The sequence below is a fragment of the Zootoca vivipara genome, chromosome 5 (assembly GCF_965207765.1).
Source record: "Zootoca vivipara chromosome 5, rZooViv2.hap1.1, whole genome shotgun sequence".
NCBI lineage: Eukaryota > Metazoa > Chordata > Lepidosauria > Squamata > Lacertidae > Zootoca > Zootoca vivipara.
Window position 1 is genome coordinate 58,028,512 of NC_142588.1, and position 17,333 is coordinate 58,045,844.

The 17,333-nt window shown below is 42.4% G+C and overlaps 1 protein-coding gene across 1 annotated transcript in view; it reads left to right on the top strand.

The window, feature by feature from the left end:
• Positions 1-17,333, top strand: part of NGEF (neuronal guanine nucleotide exchange factor) — a 59,778-nt gene that overhangs the window by 14,935 nt on the left and 27,510 nt on the right. Inside the window, exons 2-5 of the mRNA XM_035133109.3 lie at positions 2,731-3,070; positions 5,731-5,860; positions 14,535-14,765; positions 15,639-15,781. Of these exons, the coding sequence (XP_034989000.2) occupies positions 2,806-3,070; positions 5,731-5,860; positions 14,535-14,765; positions 15,639-15,781 (769 nt within the window). The 5' untranslated portion in view covers positions 2,731-2,805. The remainder of the gene's footprint in view (positions 1-2,730; positions 3,071-5,730; positions 5,861-14,534; positions 14,766-15,638; positions 15,782-17,333) is intronic.

The following is a 17,333-nucleotide window of genomic DNA, read 5'->3' on the forward strand; positions in this document are numbered from 1 at the left end:
CTGGGGCTCTGGGGGACTGGCATTTTCTGCTCGGCATGGCCATGGTTGGTCCGGGGGTGCCACCATCTTCCTGAGGGCTGGAGAAGGAGGTGGTCACTTGATGCCGCCTACCTCCGATCACACCTGTTAAATCATCAAGACAGGAGTGAATTTATGAAGCTGGATTAAAAAAAACACAGCAAGCAGCTCTATGCCATTATTTGCCTAAAGCATGTAGGGAAACTCAGACCATTGATCAGTCCTATACTATTTATCGTTAGCTGAAACCACAGCTTGATGTGATGTCTGAAATGAGCTATATTTACACATAGCTCTAGAAACAAGTTCTGCAGACAACTGAACATTGGCAAAAGTAAAAAAACAAGACTGGCTGATATAGTCTTAGGCAATTAAGATGTATAATTGATGTAATTGTATACTGACCTTTTTCTTGATGTTTTATATATTTACTGGAAATGTGTTATATTTAATTTTCAAAAGAGATTATTGAAAAACAGAAAGGGAGAGTTGTAAGAACCAGCATGGGTGGGTCTTGTTAATAAGTTAATTCATAACTGTTTCTTGTTTGTATCTGAAGCTTTTGCAAGGTACTGGACAAGCAACAACAGGTCATAGCTAGTCAAGGAGGATATTTATTTCATGCATTGGTGGGGATATATGTGGAAAGGGTGGACCTACAGAAGACATTTAACAGTCATGTTGCTCCAGATCCAGTTTTAGTTATCTTGTAAAACAACAGCTTCCTGTTTGCCCTAAACAAACTCTGGCAAAGCTCTGAGAAATCAATGACATCTTTTTGCTTGGGGTGGGGGGTGGGATTTGATAATGACATAGAATTAGAAATGTGCTAAATTTCTTATCCTTGATACTGAGGCTTGACAGCTACTACTAACGATTCTTCCTAGAGAATGGCAGTTACAATAATATATATACAGGTACATCCCACAGCATTTGGAAGTTTTGAATAAGCTAAGAAGATCAGACATGAAGTTCATTGTATGACCAATCTGAACCTCTCACAGTCTTGGTCTAACCCTCTACACAAGGTTATCAGTGATAAAACTTTATTTTTTATTGAATTTATATTTCACCCTTTCTCCCAAAGGAGCCTAGGGCAGCAAACAACAAGTGATAAAGCTATAAGAAAGCCTTTAAAACAATTCTAATAGAGATGCAAACTGGGAAAGAGCTCAGCTGAAAAGGGTTGTTTAAGAAGGAAGGTCTTTAAGAGGCACTGAAAAGACAGCACTTATTGGCACTTGTCTAATATTTAAGAAAAGTGAATTCCAAAGGGTAGGTGGCTGTCAGGGAGTCTTGATTAAAAAAAGAGCGTAGTTAATTAAATAGAAGATTTATTGCAAAAACAAACAGAATTCACTGGAGTGGTGATCACAGCCGTCCGTCTATAAATCAAAGATGTCCCTTCTAAGGAGGGTGTTTCCGGGTCCCACCCCTTCCTCATTCTCTGAAACAGTACTTCCGTGGTCCTTCCCGCTCTCTGAGCTGCTTTCGTTTCTAGCCCCTGTATTTTGTCCTTCACTAGCAACTGGCAAGCTGCAATTCTGCTATCAGTTGACATTCCTAAGGGCAGGGGAGTTGGCTCTCGGCTATAATCAACCTGTCTTGCAGTTTTCCCACTCTCTTCCTGCCTACTTCGTTCACTGGAAGCTAGCTGCAAACTTTCCCTGAGGGCTGGCTCATTCATGACAGTGGCACAACAGAAAAGGCCTGATTCCTATGCTGAGCAGAGAAGAACTCCTCATATGATGGAATCTGCAGGGGGCTCTCATCTGCAGGGCATAGAGATCAGTTGGGTATATAAGAGGTGAGCTGTTCAATGAGATTGTACATTCCAGAAAGAAAGAGGAAACAGATCGAACAGGTTGAGGTCCTGGGCCCCACTGACAAAACTTTGGAAGGTGTTATCTCAGCTAATAGCTGGGGTCATCAAAGACCTTATGTAGTCCAGCAAGGCCTATAGAGTAGTTGCCACCACCTCACTGAGGAGCTGGCTGTGGGAACTTAAAGGGTCCTTGTCCAGTTCTGCAGGTGTCAGGCTGGAGGGGAAAGGGGAGGCGCCAAAGGTCCTTCCTGAGTAGAGCTGCTTGTATTTTCCTTAGTGTAGCATAAGGGGACAGGTTCTGGGATCATTGCACTTACTAATCTCCATCTAGATCCTTTTTGGTGCTTTCTGTTTGTATCATATGTATAGACAATTTAAATGAAAGTGTAAAATTGTGTCTTTGGGCATCAGAGAAGACCAAATGTTTCCCATTCAAAAATAACTCTATTGCAGAGGAATTTGGAGTTTAGCTTGAATAGTTTTTAAAGGTAATCATGACATATCATGTCCCAATGCAGTTTTTTTGAAAGCATGATCACTCTAATATCAACATTTAAATTAATGTTTCAGACAGTTTGATAACACCCGTGCCAATAACAATGAACCATAACCAGGAAGATCCCCTAACCTTCACCCTTACCATCCTTTGTGTTTATGTATCTCAAACTGAATATTACACTTCCTGCATCTGATGAAGTAGACTTTAGTCCATGAAAGCCTGGGTCATAATAAAATTTGTTAGTACTTAAGGTGCCACAAGACTGTTCATTTTGCTGCAACAGAATGATTAATATGTCTCCCCTCTGGAAATACTACATTGTTATAGATGAAAATTTTCCTTTTACTGTTTAAATAAACTTTCTTACACTTTGTTTTTAATTCTAAAGCCAAGAGACCTGATGGAATTTATAAAGGTTCCTCGTTGTCTGCTTTGGTGTTATTAAACAAGCCAACCTGTTGCCATGGAGACAGAAGAACTAGAAGAGGTGGAAAGACACAGTAGTAAATTGGTCCATGGTCACAGGAAGGATAGTTCTTCGCAGGCAGTATCGTGCGTGGACTTGTTCTGCGATGATGAGTCAGAGGCTTCTGACCATGTGACTGAGAAGGAATCACAGACGCACTACATTCCTATTCGAAGAAATTCCAGGTACTACCGCTCCATCAGACTTCGGAACAGAGGGAAAGGGAGGAGCAGCAGAGATGTTCAAACTGAAAATGTTGAAGGTAAGTAGCTGTCTACGTAGTTACTCTCCCTTCTTTGCCCATTGAGATTGAGGGTTATGGGTAAAAGTAAAGCAAGGGTTGGGGGAGAGGGTTTACAGGAAGAACAGTGACAGACTTCTTAAGACTCTAGAATCTGGGTCCCTGCCTTCATACACCGGCTGCACCTACTGGATATCAAGTTGCTGCAAGTCTGAAACTGCAAAAACAAGAGAGAAAGCCAAACAGGGTGAGATCTGATGCCATTTCACTTACAATGAAGCTCTGTTTGGTTGGCAAGACCCACAACTAAAGAAGGAACGAACAGCAAGAACAAGCAAAATATTTTATACAAATGAGAATGTCTACTGGAGCAAGAGACATATTAACAGCACAGTGCTAGACAAGTTTACACACAAGCCCATTAAGTGCAATGGAACTTACTCTTTAACAAGTGTGTTTAGACTGCAGCCTTGAGAACCAAACACAACAAGATTATTGTTGTCTAAACCACACAGCAAAGTAATTAATAATACTTAGCATGTATATAGCACATTTTAACCATTCAAAATTCTTCCTCTACATTATCTTGATGATTGCCGTGCTTCTGCCAATAAACTTTTCTTTGACGCCAGGTAAAGACAACTTTTGTTGTCGGCAAAGAAGTGGGTGTCTCCCCAAAGAGATAGCTGTTTTTTTGCTTCTCCTTCTGGAAATGAGCTTAGATAACAAATTACCCCATCCTAATGCCCGCTCACAGAAGACTGGGCCCATTCTTTCTTGCAATATAACACACAAGGTAAGTCTCTTCCCTTTCTCCAAGCAGATACCACAAGACTAAAAACTTCTACTTAATATGCTGCTCCAGTCATCATAGTATGGTTTATGGACAAAATGAGCTCTTTTGTATGCTAGGGCAGACATTTCTCCACCCAGTGAATGCAGTATGCAGCAAGGCTAACAAAACCTGAGTCACCTGAGCTCAAGAGAGCCTCTGCACCAAGCCTGGTGCAGATTAGGAGAATCTGACCTACACACAGCACAGATTCACAACAACTGTAAAGAAAGTCGTCATTGCCTGTTTCAGTCCCAGCAGAATCTATTTGAAAACAAGCTGATCTCCTACAAGTTACAACTTAAATCTGTGTAGTCTGACCAGTTGTGGTCCTACCCACTCTCTGCTGTTCCATTGCTGAAGCAGCAGCTGCTCACCAAAGAACTGGAAGAGGAATTCATGACATCTTCAGAATGTAAGAGGACTTTATGAAGAGCCAGGGAATCTCTCTTTCACCTAAGCTAACATTTATTCAGACAACCAGCAGAGAATTATCTTCAGCCTTCATACCTCAATGGGTACTGTGTGTCCCTGTAAAGCCTAAATCTTGGGCATACGGAGAACCTCATCTTGCAGCATTAGCTAATCTACATGGACAGCAACAATGGGTGAGCTCTCTTATCTTACATTTGAGATCAGTGAGGTATTGTTTGTTTACAGAACTGAGCCAAGCTGATCCTACTCTGTCTATGTAGAACTGGGTCTGGGCATTTGCCCCTTGCATATGGGCTCTGTGTTCACCTGTCCCCTCTCTCATTTTGGGGTTTTGGTGAGAGAAAGCAGTCTGGAGCCAATTGTGGTTATGGGTTTGTCCTCCTATCCCACCCACCCAAATGAGCCAGTTTGGTGTGAAGAGGCTGATAGGGCAGAAGTAGCAGCATGATTATCAGCTGCTTCCTGGCTATAATGTGCCCCAGTATCAAGGTCAAATGTCTCATACATCAAATAGCAGACTGGCTCAGGGTTTACACTTTTGCAGGTAGAAGAGGGTAGAGAAGGGCAGACAGGAAAAAGCTCCACAATCCATTGGCAGAATGAAATTTGTCACAGAAGAAGAGGCAGAATGGTAACTAGAAATTGTATGTAAACTACCGGTAGTTATGTATCAAACAAATAGCCGGGGAAAGCTGGGCTGCTTATCACTAATTTCATCACAAAAAAATATTTACTTGGTCCCCATTAATCCCGTGTTAAAATGCTCATACAACCATGTTCAGTGCAGCAACCATAATAGCAATCAATGCACTGTCTGGGAGAAATGCTACATTTCCCAAATAAAAAGTACTGCATTTGCGAAACGTGACATTCTTGCTATGTGAGTGTATCCACCAGACACGAAAGAGTGCAACAAATGAGGGGAAATGCTTATTAACAGCAAAGTACATTATGCTGATAAAATGGTAAAGTGCATCATTTTCATTCCCCTCCCCCCAAATTTTAACAAACAGCCATGAATCAGATGAGATCATGTCTGGTTTCTTGTGGGAACTTTTTTTGGCTCATTTTGATGGAAGTAGAAAGGCTTTCTGCAGCATGTAGGACTTTTGTCATTCTGTTCCTGGAACAAAAAGCAAATTTAAAGCCAATGCCTGAGAACATATCTCTGAGCCTTCTTTCTCAATAATGAAACTAAGTTCTAGGAAAGCTTCCAGGAAACTAAGGGCTGGGATTTCTGCAAGGTAACAGCCGCAAGCCTACCTATATATGTATCAAGGAGTCATGTTTTTGTTTTTTAAAAAACACTGTGAAGAAATGAATCAGCCACAAAACAAAACCCTCAACCTCTTTTTTTCTTAATTGCAAATATTTTATAGAACGGACAGAAAACATTTATTTCTTTATTTCAAAGCCTCGCTAAAAAATGGTAATGCCAGAAATGAGCTTCTGAACAAAGATGAATTGTTACGCATATTTCACAAGGGCCTGTCTCTACATGTAAAACGAGATATGACAGCCGCGGAAGAACAATGGTTGCAAAGGTAAGGAAGAAATTTCCCTTGAGATACAGAAGGCAAAAAAAGATAAAATGGGTTTTAAATGAGTATCAAATGGATTGGTCAAATTGCATGCAGCACTTTCACATTTATTACTTTATTCCACAGTTTAATTTTTCCATTACTCATAAATATGTACAGGCATCAGTTGCTTGTTTTCTTTTTTATGCAGCACTTGTTGGATAATGGGCTGTTGTAGAGCTCTTTCTCCCCAGTTAAAAGAGGGAGCACAGGAGCTAGAGGCCTTCCTGGTACAGCTATGGAAAGCTCTGTGAAAAGTATCGGACAAAAATTGGATTCTGGGCATGAGGGAAGACTCCACAAGGAAGGGTGTTTGTAAAAGGGTGAGGGGCTGCCAGCTCTGCAGGCAAGCGTTGACATAGCTGAGCTTCTAAGCTCCACAGGGGTGCCCTAGAAAGAATGTAGGTAAGATTGTAGGCCCTCCAGAAGTTTTGGCCTACAACTTCCATGATCCCTTGCCAACAGGACCAGTGGTCAGGGAAGATGGGAATTGTAGTCCAAAACATCTGGAGGGCTGAAGTTTGGGGATGCCTGATGTAGGTGGTCAAGGGAACCATGGACTCTAAACAGTTGAAAACCTCTGGTTTAGGAAGTGGCAGTTCCTTCTCAATGGACTATCCTCTCCTCCCCAACCTCTGTAGACCACATACATTATAGAACAAAGTGTTGGCCACAGACAAGCCTATCATCTATTTAAGATCAGAGAATGTTAGCTTTCTATAGTCCACTTTATAGCTCGATGAAATTGTTGACCCAGTGTGTGGCAGCTGTGGAAAAGGCAGATCCCATGCTAAGGATCATTAGGAAAGGAACTGAAAATAATACTGCTGATACCATAATGCCATTATATAAATCTATGCTGAGACATTTGGAATAATGAAATCCTCAAAAAGGATGAGTTTTCCTCGCTTCCTTTGAATGAAGCCATTTGCCCACTTCATTTCTAATTCCTTTCATGGAAAAGGTCTAGGAAAAAGGCAACCAAAATGATCAATTCCTCTATGAGGAAAGGTTGCTTTGGGAATAGGAGACGTTCCATATGCCCAGTCACTTGGTGGGTGTTCTGTGAGTGCAAACAACACTCTGCTTGTTCCCCTCCACACCACTTCTTGGCTGTTATGGGTCATGGAGTACAATCACCTTGTAAGCGGCTTCATGGCTAAAAACCACCAAAGTCGCATACAATTAGATAAAATAATGATGTCCCAGTTATCTGTTTAATAAGGGGAAGAGAAGGGGAGTCTGAATACTGCTGTAACAGAGGGTAGTCGTATCAAGGCTATTGTATTCTTGAATATTTGTTTGAAAAATAATTACTAAAGATTACAAATATTTGCAAAATTTTTACACCATTACAGTGCAGAAATCAAGCCATTAACTTACTGGCACACTAGGTGAAACTATCAAGCCTAAAGTTAAAATACAGGAAAAGAAGAAGCAAAAAATAAACAAATTCTGCCCACACAGCTAAAAGATAAATTCATGATATATATCATGCTCTGAAGGTCAGCAGACTTAGGCTTTATTGAATTCACAGGGGGCATTAATCCTAAAATAAAGCGTTTGTAGATAAAAAATACCATGCAGTATTTCCTTCTCCATTTCAGATGTCAAAATATAAGTGTCTGTGACCACATGGACATGATCTGTCTTTAAGCTGCTTCATCTTAAAGATATCTGATCCCCATCACATATAAAGTTTTGCTTTGATTTCAAGATCAAGGCCGGATTAGCATTCTGCTGTCTTAAACCCAATGGCCAAAAGATGATCAAAATTCCACTTCCCATGCCCCTCCCATCTGCTTCACCTCTTTTCCCTCCATCATTTTCTTTTAAAATTGTGTTGCAAATAAATGTAATCTTAACTATGCTCTTCAGCATAAATGTTCAACTGTTGTTCAAACATGAGAGAAAATCACTGCTAATTAGATTTGAGTGAACCCATGGATAGAATTAATCACACCAGTCCCCAGAGTGCTTGCAAAGCTATGGGAACAAGAAATATGAAACTAGGAGCTAACTTCAAATTTGTTGCAGAGTTTTTGTCAGAGACTGAAGAAGTGCAGGTGGAGAGACTTGTTTCAACAAATTGTGAACACTTATGTATAGTGTCAGTGACCAAATGCTCACAGCCAGAGACAGCTTTGCCCTACAGGAAAGTCAAGTGTCCTGCTTCAGACAGCACCACAGTGGGATGAGAAGTGAAGGGAGAAATTGGTGTCTGAGTGATCAAGCAAAATATTTGGCCCAAGCAGGCAGATGGGTACATTTGGGCCCTGCTTCTGGCAGCAAAATGTATTGATCTGGCACTGCACACACAATTTGTTTTAAATGATTGGTAGTTCTCTGTATTAGTCCTTGTAAGGAAGCCCTATAACATGCTCCCGAAAAATCTTCTGTTCCTGATTCATTGACTAGTTACAGGAATAAACAGTCCAAAGTTCATGCATACTTGGCAAGTCCAGAGAACTTTAGCTGTATGTCACATTTACTGCAAATCCAGCTCAGTAACCACCAAAAGTTGATTCCTCCTGTGGTGTTTTTTTAAATAATGTATTTGCCCACAAAAAAGTAAGGACAAGAAAAATGGTATTAGCAATATAAAATTCCTGCATGTTATTTAAAGAAATGGCAATGCCACAATTAAGTATGGAGGAATCATCTTTCCTAATAAAGTTATGCTATATATCCCTAGCTAAAGGTTTCTTTCCACATAACTCCCCAGATGTTTTGCAAAAGCAGGAGTTTCCAAATTTGACTTGAACTTGAAGGCAAAATTCAGTGCCAGTATAGGGTTATGAGTTGACTCACTCCCCACTTAGGAAGTTCATTAGACTAAGGACTAAAGTACACCACCTTGGCAAATCTGTTTCTTACATTTCCTTTCTTGCAGGGGGAGGGGGCTCAAGAATGCTTTCCTCCAGCAGGGTTTACTTTAGGTTTCAGAAACAAGACAGCTAGGAGGAATGATTAAAAATGGCCTAGGGGCAACTGAAGGGAGACTTGGCAGGCAGGGAACTGCCTCCCACAAGCTGATTCTCCTCTGCAGTTTCCCTAATCCAGTCCCTATATTTGCCTGAAAGTGGAGAAAGGGGCTAGGAATGTGCTGTAGCATCCTTCAAAATCCCTGCTTAGATTATTCGCTTGATTTGGACTGTCCAAATTCACCTCAAAATTCTGCTTTCGGCTAACTTTAGTAATGATCCTTGTTACATGATGTAGATGGAAATGTTCTCATTTAAAAAACAAACAAAAAACCCAACACAAATATTTTAGCATAATCTGAGGTATATATTTCCTTTTGGTTTGAATAAAAATTCCTTAGAGGAAGTTTTTAACACCTTGTAGGGTGTTTTTTCCACCCCGTCTAATTTTTTTTTTTGCTATTATACCATGACAGATATAAACGAGCTAACCTCAGCTGCTAAGAGAGCTACAGCAAATCACATTTAGCAAATGTAAATAGGATTTTAAAATGTAAATAAGCTGTCAGTTTCACTTTTGCGTTGGAAAGAAAAATCCCACATACCTGAAATACACAGGAACTGATGTCAGAAGTAATTGTCAAACCGATGTCAAACCGAATTGTGAAGGAGCTTAAGGACTTACATGCAATCATTGGGGGGGAGATGATAAATGAAGATTTTAAAATATGTATTAAGAAAATTATTCGGAGACTTTGAGCTTCTCTGCTGAATTATTTATATAGGTCATATTTAAGCAATTGTATAGCACAGAACCCAAGCAAGCGCATCATAGCTAGTCCAGCTTTCCCACCTCTGCCTTACTCCTGAGAGCTATATTCATTCCCTAAATCTATTATGGATGGGTGGAATATCACATTATTGTTACTGACAAGTTACTTCATATATCATGTAATTGTGGGATAAGTCTGCTGATCATGCAAAAAGGGTAGGGCTTTGCATAAAAGGGTAGGGTAGATCTGGAGTCAAAGACAATAATTCTTCTTGAAGCACTTGTTATACCAATTTAATTACTTTTTTGAGGTGACTGCTATCTAACCTGCAATATTTATGTATAATAGAATTTAACAGAAAAAAAATACATTACAAAACCGTAAAAAGGTAAACCAATTTAGTAATACATAAACCAATTTAGCAGCACATTGTTAAAGAACTGGCCAGATGCACTGAATTGTAAATATAAAAACTAGGCATCAGTGAATTGAATTTTCCATTAAAATGTACTCAAGTGCAGAGATTAAAGTTAACTGATCACTTTGCTATAAAAATGTGTTATTAGATGATAACACTGGAAGAAATAACATCACAATTCACAATTATTATCCATTTGTGGTACAAAGGAGTGATAAGGCATTTTAGAAGTAATTCGTTCAAATGCAATGATGGGATAGAATCTTTAAAGAGATCAAGTATCCAAGGTCTAAGTAATTTTAAATTAGGTATTAGAAACAATCCTGCTGTATTTTGCTGTACCCAGATACCTGGGTAGTTTCAAATTCAATCTTCTACTGTGCACATTTTTATTTCTTCTTCTTTACTTTTTCTTCCCTTTTAGCTGGCAGTCCATTAGCACACAACTTCTATTACTACTTTTGCTTAATCAAAGTCTTCCTGCTTTCTTTTACCTCAGAAAGGAAGTGGTATACACACCCTTTTCCCATTACCCTATGCAGTATTCCTCAAAACCCAAATTCAGGCAAAAGACATTGAATCCAGGTTATGCATTGCAGTCAGCTTGATTCCTAGTCCATATAATTGGTTCTTCGGTTTATTCATTTATTTAGTAGAGGATTCCTTTCTGTTTAGATTCTACATAACCTTTGCACAGCTTTACTCATGCCTATAATCTGAGGTTGGTTCTAATATCAGGATCGACCGCCCCCCCCCACAATCATTAGACCAAAATGCTGTTTTTCAGCCTTTTCTAGTAATCAGTGCTTTGAATTGACTGCCGAATTTGAAGGTTCTATATTTTGTGGAAACACAAAGAATTTGGGTAGCTTCATCAGTGTAAGTGAATCCCAAGCATCTGTATGGAGATCTACACTGAATTAATGTACAAATCAAGAAGCACAGTAGCCGTATTCAATGAGTGTACAGTAAAATTCAGTACGTGCTGCAAAGTAAGTAATTACTTCCCAGTCACAGAACCTTTAATTACTAATACAGAGATTCATACAACCTTTTCCTTTGAGCCACCTTTTTCAAATATTAAAGGTAGTGTTCTCCTGCTGAGGGATTGAGGTTTACCACCACAATTTGTCTCAACCTGTCCAAAATTTACATAAGAACAGCCTGCTGGATCAGGCCAGTGACCCATCTAGTCCAGCATCCTGTTCTCACAGTGGCCAACCAGACGCCTGTGATAAACCTGCAAGAAGGATTCCAGCACTCTCCCCTCCTGTAGCTTCCAGCAACTGGTATGGTACTCAGAAGCTTTACTGCCTCCAACTGTGGAGGCAGAGCATGGCCATCTTAGCAATACAATACAAATACCTTTATTGGCATTGCAAGTTAAGACATTTCAAATCTGTGGGATAAATTTAAAAGGGATAGGAGTGAGGCTGCCGAGGGTCACAAGGCACTCAATTGTTCTGCTTCACCCTGTCTATTCCCTAGAGCAGGCATCCCCAAACCAGGCCCTCCAGATGTTTTGGGACTACAACTCCCACCATCCCTAGCTAACAGGATGATGGTCAGGGATGATGGGAATTGTAGTCCCAAAACAACTGGAGGGCTAAGTTTGGGGATGCCTGCCCTAAAGGGATGATTCATTAAGAACCCTTTTGGGTAAGATGGAGATTAAAAAGGAAACCACTGAGGCAGTAATGTCCTTGTCCCTGTCTACTAGGAGGAACCTCATTTGGCTCTCTCTTGGAGCCGTGGGTCGCAGGTCCAGCATCTTGCTCAGCATCCATTTGCGGAGTTTGCGGCCACCTTAGCTAGCATTCATCAATAGCGCTCTCCTCCATGAATTTGTCTAATTCTTTTTTAAAAGCCATCTAAGTTGGGGGCCATCACTGCTTCCTGTGGGAGCAAGTTCCGTAGCTTAACTATGCGGTGTGTGAAGAAAATCTACTTTGAATCCCTGGCCTCTTCGTATTCTGTCCCTCATACAGGGTGAGTCCTTTAAAAGAGGCCCCGTCGATACAGAGTACACATGTTCCACGGGGCCTCTTTTAAAAGACGCACCCTGTACTAGGCTATAGCTACCCACAAACTTGGGCATGCACATATGCCCCTCTATACACAATACCATCCAATACAGTGGTACCTCTGGTTGCAAACGGGATCCATTCCGGAGGCCCGTTTGCAACATGAAAAGGCTGCATCCTGAAGCGCTGCGTCTGCACACACGTGTGACGCAATTCAGTGCTTCTGCGCATGCACAAAGCGTGATTTAGTGCTTTTGCGCATGCGCCGAACCCAGAAGTAACCTGTTCCGGGACTTCTGGGTTCAGCGCATCCGCATCCTGAAAAGACATAACCCACAGTGGACGTAACATGAGGTATGACTGTATTTACTTCCATCCACTAAAATTAGCTGACTGGAACATAAAACGTATCCAAATGCCCAACCCACCCTGCCCTGCCCCTTTTATGAGCTGCCAAACCCTTCAAGTAGCAAAATCATTTTAACCTCACCACCACCCCTTACGGTATTTCTCAATTGCACATACAATATGGGTCAAACTGTGTGCTCAAGCAATACCAGTATACAGCTAAATTGTTCATGTAACTTGACCCAAGTGGATACCAATTTAAGTGAAATAATTTTATCCAAACTGTTCTAATACAGTCTCTCTCTCTCTCTCTCGGTGTGTGTGTGTGTATCTAAAATATTAAAATATCTAAAATATTGAAAAATAATTGACTTTTCTTTAAACCCAGGAATACAGATATAGGTTATGTAACACTATTGCCTATATTTCATAATTCTTATTTCCTACTGTTTGCATAATTTCCAAAGAGGCAGATGAGAACTAGTCTTTATACAAAATGTGCCCCGTTTCTGAGTTTTTCTTTCAGTTCTCAAGCTTGGCATAAATTTCTAGAGGAAGATGTGTTTGCTCCAATTTGGCACATGGCACAGAAATTAAAATGCTGATGCTTGAAAAATATCCCTGAATCAGAACATATAACATTGAAGTCCAAATCAAGAAGGGTTTTTGTAGCATGTATTATTTTCCTGTGTTTTTGTGGAATTTCTGCAGAGCTAGGAACTCAGAGGTAATGAGGGAAGAGACTGCTGAGATTTTCTTTAAAAAACAAACAAACCAGAATTGACATGTCTTTCTGTAGTTTAGATCTGGCTAGCTTTGTATCTTTGGATGACAGTGAATTCAATTATTAATTTTCATTCTGTAAAAATAAGTGCACCAAAATAGAAAGAAATAGAAGAAAATAACTCTCCTCCTACACTCCAGCTTGCAAGAGAATGCAAAGTGGACATCAGATGAACATTGTAATCTCTTTGCTGGATGAGAGCTAACATCCTTATTATAATCCAGCATTGTGCCTTCAGAGTGGTCAGGCAGATAGCCCTGAGAAACTCGTGAGGAAACCTATCTATTGTCGTTTGCCTGCAGATATGTTCTCTTGGAACATGGATGTATCATTTTAGCTATCATGACTAATAACCAGTGGTAGACTTCTATAAATTGTACAGTCCTAATAAGAGGCTGACTTCATTCAGGATGAAAAGCCATGTCAATGCATGTGGCAAACGCCACAAACTGTATCATTGGTTGAACTGCTGCAGTTGGAACATTTTTATATGTAAGCCACCTTGCGTTCCACCAGGGGAAAAGGCAGGGTATAAAAAAAATATTTAATAATAATTACCATTATTGCCCGATTTTCCACACGAAAATACAAAGCGGGATCCTGAACATAAGCGTGCCATGAAAGGGAGGGGGAACTAAAACCCTTCCTTTTACCATTCTGAGTGTGATCATTGAAGCCTTTATAGGGTTAAGTGTTCCCGTTAACAGGCTTATACAAGTTGTCTGTTGCACAGGAGAGCTCTTGGGTCCAATCCCTGGCACTACAGGATCTCAGGTGGCAGAGCTGACTGTACTGAGCAAGACCTTGGAGAGAGTCTGCCAGTCAGAGAGAGGACAATTATGGGCTAAAAGGATAGGCTAGTTTCTAAGGAACACCCACTCACAACCCCTCCCAAGTGTTTTCCGGACTCCTGGGGGAAACAGAGGTGTCCGTTCTTCTGCGTGGAGATTACCTGTTTGCAGCGGTGCGCCTATCTCTTTTTGGGGCGCGCGGGGTGGTGGGTCTCGTTAAAGACCAGTGCGCGGGGGTGATTGGGGCTTTCTCTTGAGTTTTGGGCGCAGCTGCGAGGGACATCTCCGCACCGCATGCTGTTCTCCACCGTGTGCGCCCCAGACAAAAACTGAGGGGTGTGGGGAACAGGACAAAAACTGAGGGGTGTGGGGAGGTCACTCGAGACATTTCGCCTTCTTTAGGAAGGTGGCTGTTCGGGGATTGAGCGGAAGAAGTGGGCGCTCGGGAGCTGCTCAGGAGTAATAAGGCGAGGGAAAGCGCAGAGGGGGCGGCGGCGGCGGCGGCCTCCCTCCCCCTCGCGCGCCACCGACCTTTCTTTTCTCTCTCTCTCTCTTTTATTTCCCCCTCCCGCGCAGGCTGCTCCCTTCCTACCCCGGTTACCGTGGCAACCGCCCGGACTCCCCCAGCCCCGCGCCTGCTGCGGAATCGCTCCGTAGCAGCAGCAGCCGCTCGCTGCAGGACTCGCTGCTACTGCCGTCGCTTTCGCCGCCTCGCATGGAGCTCCTAGCTGCCGCGCTCAGCGCTGCCTGCGCCCTGGACCATGAAGGCTCCGCGGAGAGCGTGGCCGGAGCCCGCCCGCCCGGCAGGTGAGCCAAAGAGGAGGAGAGCCGTTCGCCCTCCGGAGCATGGGGCTCCCCCTTCGACGTCGACCTCGGCTTGCTGCCGGGCTCTAAAGACTCGAGGGCGGGAAGTTCGCTGGTCTTTGGGACAAGCCGCCGCGTGCCCCGCACGACTGCCCGCCCCCTGTGTAGGGAATGTGGAGCAGAGCTCCCCTCTGGACTCCCCCGCAGGCACCCGTCGCCAAGTCCGGAGGCTTAGTTTCCAGGTCTCCTCGCGGCTGCCCTCCTCGGATCGACCTCCATTTCTCTTCCCGTCCATTTCTCGGACGAGGGAGCGAGGGTTAAAGCAGCCGCTGCCCTCCCCGCCTCGCCCCAGCTCGGCCACTCACTCCCGCGCTTCTGAGTCGGGGCGTGGAAGTTGTTCCCTCTGCCCCTCCCCTTAGTGCTGTGAGGGACCAGAGACCAGAACTTTCCGAGGTGGGGGGGGAGGGGGTTATAGCACACCAGGGAGTGTGTGAGCCCCGGCACCTCTCCTTTTTGCAATGTTATCATTGGCTTGCACCTCCCTAGGAAAGGTTGATTCCTCATTCGCCCTCCTTTCTGTTGCCCCCCGGGGCCGTGAACCCCATCCTTCCTTTCCTTTCGACTGCTTCACTTCAGCAGGGGCTTACTAGATTTTCCCTTTCTTTCTGGGAGGGAGCCCAGGGACCGGGGCAGTGAGGGCGTGATAGATCCCGGAGTCTTTTAAGTTTGGTTTATTTACCTTGGTCCCTTTAAGAGCACTTGCAGCCCATGTAGTCGCTGCTGTTAGCCCGAACTGATTCTGCCAGTAGGGTGGGAAGGAAACAGAACAGCCATCCATACTCCTTGGTTTGTTGCTGTTGTTTTTCTCACCCAAAGTGAGTCTCCTTCCATGGCTGGACCAGTTTCTAGTTCCGAAGAAAGCCCTGTGCATCCCGACTGCCCGGCTGCTTTCCCCGAGGCTCTACAAGTGATTCATCCCATGACAGCTGACTCTTGGAAAAACTTCATTGAGCAAATAGGTAAGACAAACACTCAGGCTGCAGTCGTGTGTGCTACTAGTTACAGTCAAATGTTCCTCCTTCTGGGAAAGTTATTTTTCTTTTTCTTTTAAAATGGCATTGGAGGTTCTAGTGTGTGCAAATGAATCTCATATGACCTTAGCCCCTAAGTCATATCCACCTCAGTAAGACTTATTACTGCATAAACATGCATAGGATTGTTGCTGTACTATATACAGTAGAGCAAAACATAGAGGCAGGAGTAGTTGGCTGCAAATTTCCCACTTTCAATAAAACTGGATAACACGCTTTGTTTTCCTATGGGTGAAATTAATGAGTATGTGTTCATATGTCGTTAAGAAACATAATACACACCGGAAATAAATTTGAGATTTGTAAAAAAAAACATTCCCCACCCCAAAGACCCTTGACACTTCTGAGCAGTAATTTTGGAGGACAATTTTCCCTCCAAAAATAGGCCATCTAAGCAAGATCGTTTCAGAGCATTATTCCTGAACTATTTAAGGCACCAGCAGCAGCAGTATATGCTATTGTTTCTCATAAAAGAACTGAGCTGCCTGTCTTTGCTAGCATCGTACCAGCTCTCATCATCCTTATGCTTGTTGTTATCACTTGCAGTGCAGTGGCGTTCATATCGGATGGTGTAAATAAAGGGGGCTTGTGAAGTGGGGACCAAAGCTTGTCTTTCCATGACAGCAGTATAAAAAAACCCATCCCATTTTACATTCAAGAAAATGATATCTGGAATATCTGAGCATACTGATAGCATATATGAGTAGGTAAGATTCTGCTTTTTGATGATCTTCTGGTTCCATTCATACAATTGTAGAACTGGAAGGGACCCTAAGAATCATCTAGTCCAGGCATCCCCAAACTTCGGCCCTCCAGATGTTTTGGACTACAATTCCCATCATCCCTCACCACTGGTCCTGTTAGCTAGGGATCATGGGAGTTGTAGGCCAAAACGTCTGGAGGGCCACAGTTTGGGGATGCCTGATCTAGTCCAACCCCCTGCAATGCAGGAATATGCAGCTGCCCCATAAGGGGGTTGAACTGGCAACCTTGGTGATATCAGTACCATGCTCTTACCAGCTGAACTATCCATATCCCTTGTTGTTTAGTCATTTAGTTGTGTCCGACTCTTCGTGACCCCATGGACCAGAGCACGCCAGAGCACCATATCCCTATAGAGGCATAATTATGTCTTTTCAATATTGTGACTTGTTTATTACCTCTCTTGAGCTTTATACTGCCTGACCAGCAAATAGTTAAGGTATATGCTTCTCTTTCAGAAAGAAGCCTTCTCGTAGTCACTTGATATATAATTACTGTCTCCAACCAAAATCACTAAAGTATTATTTTTTCCCATCCCATTCCTTTACCATACTCATGGTTTTGTTTAATGCTAAGCATAGCCTTGATTATTTACAAAAAGAAATAATCAGCTTTTGAAAATATGTAATAACATAGTTCAAGTAGAATTATGCAAGTATAATTTCACTAGAACAGCACAATACATTTAAGTGTAATCTCTCATTTTCAGTTAAGTGTG